Below are 15,449 nucleotides of genomic sequence, written 5' to 3' on the forward strand. Positions count from 1 at the left end.
GTTTTGAAGAAGATCGGTAACTCATAATTGACTAAATAATTTTTATAATAAGGTTAATTAATAAGAAATAAATGCTAATTAATACTATTTAAATAAATAATAATACCAATTAAAATATGATATTAATACACATTAAATAAGGAAATAAAAATAATTAAATATGACATTAATGTCATTAAAACAGAAATATTTTATATAATTATTACAGTATAAGATTTTGTGCTTTTGAAATATTTAATTTAATCAAAATATACAACAGATACTTTTTTCCCTATAAGTAAATATACAGAAACATTCACATCCCACTCCAAGCTATGAATTCATTACTACCAGCTTAATAAATCTGAAAATAAATAATATTAATAAAAACATGTTATAGAAGAAAACACGCTATTAGCGTCGGCCAAAGCCGACCCTAACATTGAATATGATAGCTATCAACTCCCATAGACCAATAGATCATAGATTTTTGTTCCTGTCCAACACTTTTTTTTTTTTTTACTGGAATAAGATTTTTGGAGTTATATATAAGTGCTTTGCTCATGCTCTTTCCCCCATGCAGAGAGCTCATGACCGTATAACTAGCTAGTTTATATCACAACATAAAGCTACATATGCATATTCCTGCAAATAAAATAGAGATCTCTTAAACTTATTAATTTGAATGGAGTATGGGTAAAAGACGGATATACTGAGCATAATATTGCATAAGTTCAAGGAAATGAACGTAATTCATCTGAAAATTTAATAAAAGTACAAATATTTTTAAAATGTCATAGAAACATTTTAAAGAAGTATGTGATCAATAAAAAAAATCATAGTTTTATATAACAAATCGAAACATAATTAAAAAAATAAATTATTTGACATTTTACAACATTAAATAAAAACAACTATCACCCTTTTTATAACTTCAACCTTCTCTATCTAAACTCTAAATCGACGTTCAACATTTTAAAAATATACAACAATTTAATTTTGTATTCTAGTGACTTTTTTAATCTTTATACAAAATGACATTTATTTGAAACGACATTTATTTGAATGCTGTGTTCTAACTAAATCCTAACTAATTTTCTAATTAACTAATTGCTGTTGAGAGCTCCCCGCAAGCTGGGAATGGAGGTTCATCATTCCCAGCTTGGAACAAAGACCTTGAAAGATAGCTGGAGATAAAGCTTCGGTAAAGATGTCGGCGAGTTGCATGGAGGAAGAGACAGGAAGAAGCTTGATGAGGTTGATGTTAATCTTGTGACGGATAATATGACAGTCAACTTCGATGTTTTTAGTTCGTTTGTGGAACACAAGATTGGAAGCTATTTGTATGGTGGACTAATTATCACAATAAAGAATGGCTGGTTGAAGGAATGAAACTCTAAAATCTTGGAGAAGATAAGTGAGCCACTGAAGCTCGCATGTTGTGGATGCTAAAGCACGACATTCAGCTTCGGAAAAGCTGCGAGAGACTGTGGATTGCTTCTTTGATTTCCAGGAGATGTGGGAGGCACCGAGATAAACAGAAAACCTAGTGATGGAGCATCTAGAATCCCGACACCCTGCCCAGTTCGAATCGCTGAAGGCTTTTAGTTGAAGAGTACCATGAGCAGCAAAGAAGAGACCCGAACCTGGAATGCCTTTAAGGTATCACAACACGTGGAAAGTAGCTTGAAAATGGACATTGGTTGGATTGGACATGTATTGACTAAGTTACTGAACGACATAAACAATTTTGGGGCGCGTGTTTGTCAAATAAATGAGACGCCCGACCAGACGGTGATACGAAGAGGAAGATTCACTTGACAGTGGAGTGCCCGATGAAGCTTGTAAACATGTGGAGTAATCCATAGGAGTCGAAGTGGGATGAGAACCAAACATGCCTGAGTCAGAGAGAATGTCAAGTGTATATTTACGTTGACATAAGTGAATTCCACGAGAAGAGCGAGCGATTTCAAGCCCAAGGAAAAACTTTAAGTTGCCAAGATCCTTTATTTTAAATGTTTGATCGAGGAGAGTGGTAATGTGTCGTATATCATCAATGCTGTTACTTGTCAAAATTATGTTATCAACATAAACTAAAAGGGCTGTGATGATGTTACCATTGAAGCACAGGAAGAGGGAATGATCAACGGAAGATTGTTGAAAATCATGGGAAACAAGGAACGAAGAGAGGCGAGTAAACCATTGCCTGCTGGCTTGCTTGAGCCCGTACAAGACCGTTGAAGACGACAAACAAGGTGTGGTTTGTCAACTGAAAGACCCGGAGGAACATGCATATAGACTTGTTGATGTAAATGCCAATTATGAAGTGCAGCTAAGGCGAGTAGTAGGTGAACAGTAGTGAGCTTTGCTACGGGGGAGAATGTATCCAGATAATCTAAGCCTTCCATTTGTGTATAACCTTTCGCGACTAAGCGGGCTTTATACCTTTCAATGGATCCGTCAACCTGATATTTGATTTTGTATACCCAGCGACAGCCAATGACAGTTTTGTGAGGAGGGAGAGTAGTAAGAGTCCAAGTGTTGTTCAGTTGAAGAGCTTGTAACTCAGCTTGCATCGCCTTAATCCAACAGTCATGACAGGAAGCTTTAGCATAAGAGGTAGGTTCGGTAGACAAAGAAATAGACATGGTGAAATGACGATGCGAAGGAGAAAGACGAGAGTAAGATAAAATTGAGTGGAAAGGATACCGAACGTTCTTTGAGGTGGTAGCAGTGAGTGAAGTGAGATCACAATGGTAGTCTTGGAGGTATGTGGGTGCATGTTTGGCTCATGTAGAGCGTCGTAAGTGTGGGGACGAGTTGTGGCTGATGATTCGTGTGTTGTGGGACTAGGAGATGTGGTTTCAATAGAAGGGACGAAGTGTTCATGGTTACTGGAGAATGGTGTTGGGGAAGGAGAACTAGGAGATGTGTGTGAGGCTTGTGTTTCGTGAAAGGATGGAAAATGGTCTTCATAGAAGGTGATATTTCGTGAAGAAGTAATATTGTGTGAGTGAAGATCATAAATGAGATATCCCTTGGTGTGTGGTTTGAAACCAATGAAGACACATGGATAATCCCTAGGGTCAAGCTTATGTCTATGTGTATTAAGGGTGTTAATGTAGCACAAGCAACCAAAGACCCGAAGGTTAGATATATCACATGGATGACCATAAAGCTTTTCATAAGGTGATACATTATGCAAAAAAGTAGTAGGAATGTAGTTAATTAAATATGCAACATGAGGTAGGGCAAAACACCAAAATTTGTGTTGGAGATTTGCTTGAAAAAGAAAAGCGTGGGTAACATTGAGAAGATGCTGGTGTTTACGTTCAACTATGCCATTTTGTTCGAGAGTTTCAACGCATGATGTTTGGTGAATGATTCCCTTTAGGGCATAAAAAGAATGCATGAGAAACTCAGGGCCATTGTCGCTTCTTATGATTTTTACTTTACTATTAAACTGCATTTCAATATATGCAATAAATTCCATGATAATCTGACGAGTTTCAACTTTAGTATGCATAAGGTGAGTCCATGTAAAACGAGAATAATCATCAACAATAGTTAAAAAAATAACGATGGCCATGCATGGAAATCTTTGAACATGGCCCCCATATATCTATGTGCAAAAGATCAAAGCTATTAGATGCGTGTGAATTGCTGGAAGAAAAGGGTAACCTTTTATGCTTAGCATAATGACATGTGTTACATGTGAAGTTTTTGTTGTTTTGCAAAAAGGGATAATAAGACTGCATGCATTGTAATCTTTCAGAGGATGGATGACCCATTCGAAAGTGCCAAAGATCTATGGGAATGATATTACATTGAGGACGAACAGTGGTGGAACATATGGTATGTGGTATTATATGGTCTGGTGTGAGTTGATAAAGGTCGTGTCTCACTTCAACTGTACCAATCCTCGCTTGAGTGTTCGTATCCTGCAAAATACAAGTGGTGGAGGAAAAAGTTAATGTGCAGCTAGCGGAAGACACGAGTTTGGATATGGAAATAAGATTGAAGGTGAATGAAGGGATATAGAGAACATTAATCAAGGTTATAGATGCAGAAAGATACACGATGCCCGAACGGGTGGCATAAACGTAGTGACCATTTGGCAATTTAACCATGATAGGAATGATACGATTGTAGGAATGAAGGTTGGTTAGTGAGCATGTGACATGATCAGTAGCTCCTGAATCTAATATCCAGGAGGTGGGTGTATATTTTATAGAAGATAAGAGTGTACCTGGGGTTGGAGTCGTATCAGTAGAACATGAGGAAATTGAGGCAACCTATTTGACCTGAGGTTTGGTAAAAGCTGTGTTCCCAAAAGATGGTTGTTGGATTAAGGCAAGCAATGCTTTGTATTGCTCAAGAGAGAAACAAATTGCTTCTTGAGACTCTTGATGTTGAATTTGATAATCTGTGGCTCTACTATCCACTGCCACTATATTGTTTGCAGTTGTCTTCCCATTATAGAACTTGTATCCTAGGGGGAAGCCATGCTTCCTATAGCAGATATCAACGGTGTGGCCGTTTTTCCCACAATGAGTGCACGTCTTTCCACTCCTCGTGTTGTTTCCTTTGTTCTTCCCGTCGTAATTGGAAGGAATGCCATGTTTGCTGTAACAAACATTTTTCGTGTGCCTAACTCGTCCACAGAAGTCACAAACAGTCTTCACGGCGTTGATTGAATTCTCTTTAGGTTCAAGGCTGAGATTTAAAGAAGTGTTACCTGATAGTTGATGTTCCTGTTGCGCCACATACAAGAATTTTTTTGATATTGCAGGCATTGGATCCATGAGTAACACATGTGATATAACGTTACTATATTACTCGTTTAATCCGTGCAAAAAATGCATGGCTCGATCTTCAAGCTTACGTTGTGCAGTGATGGTGAGAACGAAACAAGAGCATTTGACAGTATAAGAGCAAATCGGATTCGGCCTGAAATTTTTGATTTCGTCCCAAATGATGCGTAATTTTGTGAAGTATTCTGTAACTGAGAGAGCACCTTGCTTCATTGATAATGCTTCTTGCTGAAGATCAGAAATCCGCAAGAGATCACCCTGTGAGTATTGCGACTTCAGATCGCGCCAAATCTCTTCCGCTTTATCTATCTATAAGATGCTTTGTCTAATAGAAATGGATACTGAATGAACGATCCAAGATACCACCATGTTGTTACAGTGACGCCATGCTCCATACATTCGATCATTCTTCAATGGTTCAAGTGTGCTTCCATCCACGAACTCTACTTTGTTTTTGGCACTTAGTGCTGTTATCATGGACCTGCTCCATGAATGATAATTGCTAGAATCCAAGACTGGAGAAACGATGGACTCTCGCTCGGATGAAAATACAGATAGCTTTCCATGCTGGGTGTTATCTCATTCATGATGAATGAATGAATGAAGTTAAAAGGAGAATGAAAGAACAAGAGTGCACGACAAAGCTCTTCATAAGAAGTGCTCGGATACCATATTAGAGAAGTAGTCACCCATAAAGAAAAAGAAATATACGTGCAAGATATTTGGAATGATAAAAAACAGCCGTATCAATTTATTTGATATTGGGAAGTTCATTTATATACACAAATGAAAGAGAAAAGCTTGTTAGGTAGTTACAACAAAATGCTCTTAAGTGGTCTAACTAAATTCTAACCAATTTCCTAATTAACTAACTGCTGTTGAGAAATAAAATGGCCAAATTAAGTATATCCATCCGCCCCACGTATATTTATTCTCATATCTTGAAAGCAGATCGAACGTGTCAAATCGTTTCAATGGCTAGTTAGTTCAATGTATTGAGTCGATCAGTGTCTTCTTAGCTTGTTGGATGCAACTTGCATAGCAACAATATATGCAAATTGATGGAGAGGCACAACTAGGCATTTGGTGTGCTTGCTGCCAAGTGGAAGTGGGGTTCATGAAATGTACAGTGATTTGTTATTTTAGTGCATTCCAGCATTTAAGACCTAGTTGTTAGGTTGGCCAAAGAAAGTAAGAGCATATTCTAATAATTCTATAAATTATTTTTATCAAGGGGACTGAGTAGTGAGTACCATGCCACTCTTGAAAATAAATAAATTAGTATTATATTAAATATTTATTTATTTCAAAAATGAATTTACTTTAAAAGAATTGGTAATTATTTTTCATTCTCCTACGTACATTTGTTGTTGTAAAAGATTAACGTTTCTAATTTCCAAAAAAAAAATAAAAAAAAATTAACGTTTCTGCTCAACCTAATGTTGTAGCTCTCTAAGCTCATATTAGGAAAATGTGTTAACTATGTTTCATTTATTAATAAATGTATGAATCAATTCATATAAAATTATTTTGCCTTGATTAATAGTTTCATGTGGTGTTTGATTATATAATTACATAAGAGAAAAAATTGTTATTTTTTATTTATAAATATTAATTTTTATTTTTTTGTCAGCAGTAGAAAGAATCAAATTCATATTTTTTTTCTTTTTCTAATTATTGAACCAACCTTATATTTTCATTTGTCGCCTATAGTAATTTTTATTGAAAAGGGTGCATATTTGAGTCCTAAAAAAAGGTTTCACTTAATTTTAAAAAATAATTACTTTTTGTCTTTCCAAAAGAATTTTTGCAAGAATATTTTTTTTTTGAAAAAAATTACAACGAAATTTAATGGCTGAAAACCTTTAAATTCGGTTTATGATATTTTTATATAATTTTTTTATATAAAAACAAAGTAATCAATAATAAAGACTTTTTTCTCATTGGGACCAGATTTAAAATATACATTTTATTTTATTGCGTAAATAAAAAAAAAGTAAATAGAAATTTAACTATATTCGAATATGAAAGATTATACATATACTATACGTACATACATGCACGAAAGTGCATACAGCTTAATTATATATAATCGAATAATTAATACAATTAACACATACAGATACAATTATTTGTGCGTAGCATTTTTGTTGTAAATTACTAGTAGTTGCTTGAACACAAGGGCATCTTAGTCACAGACTCTTGGCCTGAGTCTGAGATCTTTTCACCCAAAAGCTGCTATCCTCTTTCTCTTTCAATTCCTAGGGCTAGCTAGACTTACTCGGCTTGGCTCCAAAGCCTATATAATATATATATGTACTATTGTGCAATGTGTAGGTCTTTTATTGGTATATGATTTCTCATTTTTTTAAGAAAAAAGTATTTATCATTTTTTATTAATTTAATTACTCATTTAGTTATAATATTATAACAATTTACAAGCTTAAATACTTACAAATCATTCATTTTAGTTCCTACGTATACTATTTTAATCTTTTTGGTTATTATACTCTAAATTTATATAGACTGATAAAAAAATTAAAAATAGTATTTATATTATAAGAATTATTTTTAAATGTATAGATTAAAAGGTAAAATTTATATATACAACTATAAAGATGATATCAATAATTTAATCATATTTATATGTGTGATAGTAAATTTCACCGACAGTAATACTACATTAAAAGTAATAGTCTTTTAATGATTGATAATTTCTATTTGATTTATAATTAATTTAATATCTCAAATAATTATAATTATTAGTTAATAATATAGCAGGTAGACCAAAATTATTAAATTATAAAACTAAAAAATCAAATGTTACAATTAAAAATAAAGAAGACTAAAATCATGAATTTAAAAAATTAGGAGAATCAAAATTATAATTTAACATTGTCTCTAAGAGAAAAAATAATTTTTTTTCTTATAATTTGTGTCCTTTTAAAAGATAATAAATATTATTATCGTATTTTAAATTTACTTGTTTTTTTATCCGCCATCATATTTTACTTGTAAATAGGGTGGGAAAAAGGCACAAATCCATTAGTTTTCTTCGCTCATGAGCATATATATATATATATATATATATATATATATATATATATATATAGTTTTGGTATAAAATTTTTATTTTTGGTGGAATGTTTTGGTATATAGATCCCATTCTCGGATGTTAGTTAAATTAGTTGTTTTAGGTTATGTTGACTAAAATTAATTGAAAAGTTAGTTAATAGTTAAATTTTCTTAAGTCAGTTTATTAAATAGTAAGTATCTGATCAAATTAATTGAAAATGTAAAATGACATGTTTGGAAAAAATTAGTAAGAAAATTGGATAAATATTTTAAGAATAGAAAAGAAATAAAATTTAAAAAATTTAAAAATTAACGTTTTTAAAAAATATTATTTTAAGTAGCATTTTATATCTACTTAAAAAAATTTATCGAACAATCAAATAAATTTTTGAGTTAGTAAAAAAAAAGTTAAAACCTAATTAAAATGAGTTGCTAAACATAATTTTAATGTGAATAAATACAGTACAACTCTATATTGTGATTCTCATTATTTATAATTAATAAAAAAGTGTTCCATTTAATATGTTCTATATAGTGAGGCCCTGCCAAGTGAGTATTTTTTTTCAATTATAAGAAATAAAAATTGTAAATCTAAGTCATGAAAAAGATTCAGATTAATTTTGGTATGACTGATATGTTTACTTTTTATGGCGAGAGATGAAAGGGAGTATTTTTCAAAATTAAGGAATTAAAAAAAATAAATTTGGAGGACTTAAAAAAAAATGACCAAAATTTGAGAAAATTAAAAAGCATATTTAAGTTTATGTTTTAAAACAATCTCTTTTAATAATAAATTTTTAAAAGTACCCTTCTTACATCAATGAGTCAAATATATTTGAAATTATGATCCGTATATCCTCGGTAACAAGTTATTGGTTTTTATATTTCCAAACACATGCTCTTGGCTTTTGTGTTGCATTCAAAAGTGTGCTTTTGAATTAGTATATGTTAGCGTGATTGGTATGGCTCAAAATTATTGTTTTGACAATTTTTGTCCGTTTGATCAGTGTTAAGACCTTTTGTTCTTTTCTTAATATGATTTTTCCTACAAAATATCCGACTCGGATTTATCGGGTTATATATAGATTTTAGTCAATATGTAAATGATTATAGGTGAAATAATTTTTAAATTGGATGTTGTCGATGAAGGAACTGAGATTTTAAACATAAACATGCAACTGATACGTGGTGCACTTTGTGCCACGACAATTATATTTTATCCTTATCTTTTCTCATATGCACAATAATAATTCAAAAAAAGAAAAAAAAATATCACGAGTTTTCCTGTTAAAAAAAATGAGGGACAAAGATAAACCTAGTAATATATAGAACGATGGGTACTCCAGCTGTTATGATTGTTGGGAAATTTCATCATATTAATTAAGTTCCCTCTTTGTTAACTCAAAATAAGCAGAAACGTACAATAGTCTTGTAGGCCATACTTAGCCAAGCCCTAGTAGTATAAAACAACACGTTAACATTGATATGCACATCATTAGTAAGATTAAGTTTCTTATGTATAGACAAGCACACCTGTTGTATTTATTTTAGCATCTTGATATATGTCTTCTTGTATTAGAAAGATTTTTGATTTTCTTTAACCACGAAGTATATCCCGTTTATTATTATATCATTTTGAGTTTAATATAATTTACATTTTTCCCAACATTGATATACACGAACTAAAAAATACAATGGATAAACATACACAGTTAATACATGAGTTAAAAAGGAGGAGGAAATGAAATAATAATATTTTCTTCACACTGTCTATTTTTATTATCCTAATACTATGACAAAAAAAGGTGGGGGTATGTGGTTAGTGTAAAGTAGTATCAAATATTCATTGTTGAAAATAAAGTGAATTTTGATTGTGTAAAGTTTACCTAGTCTAAAGGAAAAATAACAAGTATGTGCACGTTATAGTAGGATAAAAAAAATTATACGATGAAATTTCATTAAAGTATAAGTGCGTATAAATACATGTATATGTTGTAGAAAGAAATCCTACATCTTGTTAATTAAAATTAGTGTTTTTCTAACTCTAAATAAAAAAAACCTACCTTAAATTCGGATAAACTTTCCTTGAGAAAGATATGTCATTTTCTTATCACGGTGTAATAATTTTGAAGATTGTTAACGTCATATATTTTTTCTACAACTTTTTAATTCAAATAAAGTCAATACACGTGCAATAGAAAACATAGATATACTGTATATGTGGTTTAATACCTGACGCTGGAAATCGTTCCTCTTTCTCACATATCACCTCTTTTGAAAGTGTTGAAATTTTATCTTTAATGGTTGGATTGGAATGTTTAAACAAATTGGGCTAGCGTCCTGACCAGTCATGTGGGTCAAGCCTAATTTCATTTCCTCCAAGAAATCAATAGTCAATAATTGAGTCATTTACTGATAGATTTTTTTTTTAAATAATTTAATAAAGGATCTTCCTAATCACTACTAGTCAAGGTTATCAATATCGAGAGTCTACACAGACTCGTGAGAGCTTCTACGAGTCAACTCGTAGAGTTGACTCGTAGACTCGTAAGAATCTACTTCGTAAAAAAAAATATATGGATAATAAGTAAATATATTCAAAATGCACCAATTTGCAAACAGATGACAATAAGTTCATAGTTCATAGTTCATACTTCATATTAGTCTATTACAAAACACAACAACTGACCCTACAATGTTAGAGTTGGATCAATCTTGTTACTGAAATTCAATAGAATTATACTTTTCATATGTGAGGAGATGGAAAATGCAAAAGAGAAGATAAAATGAAACTTTAATAACACCAAGAAAAGGTATAATTTTTGAACTTTCTTAGATTTAAAATTTTCTTGTGTATTATTTAGAGTTTTAACTATTTCTAATATAGCATATTTGATATCTATTTTAAGCTTTTGATCTAGATAATTTAATTTTTGTGGAACCTAATGATGATGCACAATCTGAGAAAGACCTTGATGATGATGATGGAGATGGAGATGATGATGAAAGTGATGATATTCATGGAGATGATCCTATTAGATGATTGGACATGCTTCTTTGAAGACATTTTGTGCTTTTTTTAATTATTTAAATGCTTTAATTTTGACACTATTTGCATGGTTGTCAAACTCTAGAGTCAACTTGTAGACTCTTACGAGTTTACACGAGTCCACTCCGAGTCCACGAGTCTGCTCCGAGTTTGCTCAAAAACGAGTTTGCTTCCGAGTCAACTCATGGGACTGAAGTAAAATCTTAAACTCGTAAGAGTCTACGAGTTGACTTTAGAGTTTGACAACCATGCTATTAGTAAGACTTAGAGTATTCATTAAGAAACTAACAGAAAAAAATGTTTATTGTAAAAATTGTAAAAAAAGTTAAAAATAATATAATTTTATGCATTTTAATAAAATATTTTTCTTCATGTACTAAGGACATAATTAATATTTGCCTTTAATAAATTAACTATTAATTAAGTCATTCTCATATATGTTTAAAGTTATTACACATAGATTAAAAATTATTTAATGAAAATAAAATTTATTATATTTAAATTAAAATATCCTTATTTAATATCTTGATCTTTAATATTTGCACCAGTAGTAATGGATACTAAGGGTATATTTCTTTTAAAAAATAAAGATATATTTGAGAAAAATACATTAATTAAATTTTGAAATTTTAAAACATCAAATATTTTAGAAAAAAATAGAAAGCTAAAAAGATATAGGATGGAGGAAATATTTGAGTTTCTAAGTTTGTTTTGTGAATTACTTTCTTGTTTAGTTTTCTTCGTTTGCTTAAATTATTAATCAGAAATATATATATTATAGATTTCTATTCAAGGTTAGATTATTTATGAAATCTAAATGATTCTTATAAAATATTATTTTAAAACATCCATGTTTTGTCCTTAAAATAAAAGTAGAGAGATAATTAATTATAAAAAAAATTGATACTTTCACATTTGTTTAGTTTTTTATGAGTTATTTTCACATTTGTTTACATTATTATACTTTCCAAATTCCTCATTTTTTCTCTCTTTTTTTCATTGTTCTATCCCTTTTATTTTCATGAACCATCTCCAATCCGTCCGTACAATGTGAGAGAACATATTTTTGTAGCTAGAAATAAAAATAGTAGGATTCTCTAAAAAAAAATAGAAATAGTAGGAGAAGAAAAAGAAGGTACACTGATAAACAGTGAGGTCAGTTGCAGTTGATTGTACCCGAGCCAACTTGGGAATTGGGACCAGTGGCCCAAGCCCAACGAACACGGCTCGGCTCAGCTTCGTAGCCAACTTGAGCGAAATGACGTCATCTTGGATTTCACCCATGACATCATCACATCTATCCCATCCCTTCCTTGCGTGCCACGTGGTGTCATGCTGATTCGTTCTCTATTATTTCAGTCGCAGCCCGCGCGTGATAACCACCACCTCAGAAGTGTTCTATTTACATTTTAGACTTACAGATAACTTTTGCCTTCAATGCCCACCAAACTTACGATTCAAACTAGCCAATAAAATCCTGTGTTTAGGAGAAATTTTACGTGGGCATTGCTCTCCCTTTAATTAAATGTTAAAAATTAAAAATATAAAATGAAGGAAAACATTTTGGGTTAACCTTAATTTTTTTAATATTCCAACAATATGAGTAAATTATTTAAAAAGGAGTTTAATTATTAATATTCCAATTAAATTCTTAAAAACAATTAAATAAAATAATAAGCGTGTTTAATATATATCTTGCTTTGACTTAAACTAATATATGTCCGGACTAATTAGAATTTAGAAATTTAATTTTATAAGATTTTTTTTTGTGTGAATCAAAGTAAGTTTAATATAAAGACAATTGTTTTAACAGTATTAATAAAAATGATTTTAGTTGGGAAAAAATACAACTTTTCTTATTTCATAGCGAGGGAGTTGAAACCAAGTGTACGTATTGCATCAAATTAAAGTTGGAAAATTATATTTATAATAACTAAAAAGATGTTTTATCTTTTAAAATTTATCCTATATATAGAAAATTATATATCAATAATGATATTTTTTTATTTTTAAAAACAAAAAATCATGTTAAAAATTTATAATAATACACGTCATATTCTTAATTATATGCTCTTAACATAAATATGTTTATTTTAACTTAACCCATAACATTTTACATATATAATGTATTATTTGTTTTAAAATATAGACTTTAAAACATTCTCAAATTTTAGTTTCAACCTTTTTAAAGTTACACTTAGTAATATTAAAGGTTGAAAATCTATATATTATGTGGATAAATCACATTATTAAATAAATGTCATCAAGTTGCATGGGATAATCTTGAAGTGCAAAAAAACAAGAACAAAAAACGAAAAACGCACGCGCCTAGTGTCGGCTGGAGTGTGCCCACGCCATCCCCATTGCTCTCACGCACCTTCTCTTTAACCCAACCAAAGTTACGAAAACTCAGTTTAGTCATTCATCTAATTGATAGTGGTATATATATATATATATATATATATATATATATATATATATATATAAGATTATTTAATTTAAAAAATTCATTTATATTCCAAAATTTAAAATAATAATTAAAATATTAAAATTAATAACAAAAATTCATAAATAACAATTTAATAATATAATTACACAAATTTTAGATCTTTTTAAAGCGTTTTAAAGTATTTCTTTTATTTTACAAAATAAATTTTAAAAGCCGATTTAAATTATCAAATTTATCCAAAATTGATCAAAACTGATGGGATCATCTCGAATTAAATACATAATTGATCTAATAATCAAATCTCCATTATACCGTCGGATCCCGTTAAACCAGTTGGGCCAGTTAAGTCAGACCGGAATTTTAAACTAGAGACCCAATACATGAAGTAATTTTCTTTCATTTTCCTCTCTTCCCCGGAAACACCCCACCCCTCCTTTATTTATTATTCCCCAAAACCAAAACCCCTTTATTCATTTCTCTTGCTTACCCTATCTATGAACACTCCTCATTATCCTCTTCTCTAGCAAAGTCATATATAGTACGGACACTGTTAGTTAACTAATTAGTTCTTAATCACCCTATGGACACCATTCGCAGTACCACCACCATCAGCGTGCAACAAAGAACCCCCACAAAGAAAACCAAGCCCAAGAAAAAGAACACCCCTCACCCAGTGAAGGTAGTGTACATATCCAACCCCATGAAGATCAAGACCAGCGCATCCGAGTTTAGGGCTTTGGTGCAAGAGCTCACCGGCCAGGACGCCGAGTCCCCGCCAGATCCCACCCGCTTCCACGGCCTAATTCACCCTGATTCCTCCTCTTCTGTCGATCACATCGAAGAGGAAGAGGACAATGTTCACAGTGTGAATTGTGTTGTTCCTCCCGCAGTCGCCGACGAGAATATGAGCCTCGCCGGCTGCTACGAGGAGGAACAACAACAACAGCCTTCCTCGATGGAGAGTATAAATAATTTCGAGCCGCTGGACGACGACGACGTTTTCACGCCCCAGATGATAGAGAACATCTCCGCCCTGCTCCCAGCAAGTGTATTCTATGAATCCCCTCATCTTAATCACTGGTGATACCACGGATGGATGCAGTGTAATTAGTTATTATATTATGTTCCTTCTATCCTCGGTAAGGTCAAGCTCAAATTTAAAAAAGCAAGTTAATTTTGCTCTCCATCTATAGATGGATAATAATTGTTCTTAATTATTGTTGATTTCGGACCATTAATTTGTGAAGTATATTATGGCTTGTTTATATATGTATATATATATATATATATATATATATATATATATATATATATATATATATATATATATATATATATATATATATATATATATATATATATGATTACTTTATTCGACTGAAGTGACTGACTGAACTTGATGTTGATTAATTAACTGTACCTTAATCATGTTAACTTAAACTTTGTTTTGAATGTGTTTTTAATTATTATTATTTTTTGTGTATGTTTGGTTATCATGAAAATGAAATTAGGGCATTAGATTGTGATGGGAGTTTAGGAATTTGCATGCTTGTTAGGTTGATTGGAAGAGTTTTTATGCACGGCGGCTCCGGCGACTATGTTCTTTACTCTTGTGGAGGGATAAGTGAGTAACGGAACTAGGTGCAAGAATTGATTGATTTGTTTTAGTGGTTGGAATTGAATTTGATGTCAAAAAAATTAAAAAAAGAAGAGTGTGGATAGAGAGATCGATAGGGACCCAATTCATGAAAAAACTTCAATGACCACTTATTTTTAGTACATTTAATGATTCAAATACTAGTGCAGTATTTTTTGGATGGGAAAAAACTTCTGCCCGTATACCTAACCACGCCTAGATTTTTGTTTTTTTATAAATAATTTTTAACAGTCAAGTTAGCATAAAGCATGCTCAAGTTGGTAAAATGGATACAGATGTATGGAAGTCCTTAATTAAGATTTGAGTGAAGAACATTGCTTATTTCAGGTACATCTTAGTTTGTAAAATTGGTTTTTTGTTTTGTATAAGTTTTTAGATACATACAAACGGAATCTTACTCAGTGCAAAAGTAACAAAATATTACTT

At 31.3% G+C, this 15,449-nt stretch overlaps 1 protein-coding gene across 1 annotated transcript; it reads left to right on the forward strand.

Moving 5' to 3' along the window:
• The first annotated feature begins 13,706 nt into the window (after window positions 1-13,706).
• Window positions 13,707-14,635, forward strand: LOC102661022 (sigma factor binding protein 1, chloroplastic). Its single transcript, XM_006576720.4, has one exon. It carries the CDS (start codon window positions 13,947-13,949, stop codon window positions 14,448-14,450), a length of 504 nt encoding a protein of 167 aa, XP_006576783.1. The 5' UTR covers window positions 13,707-13,946; the 3' UTR covers window positions 14,451-14,635.
• The last annotated feature ends 814 nt before the right edge of the window (window positions 14,636-15,449 follow it).

The sequence above is a fragment of the Glycine max genome, chromosome 3, assembly GCF_000004515.6.
Source record: "Glycine max cultivar Williams 82 chromosome 3, Glycine_max_v4.0, whole genome shotgun sequence".
NCBI lineage: Eukaryota > Viridiplantae > Streptophyta > Magnoliopsida > Fabales > Fabaceae > Glycine > Glycine max.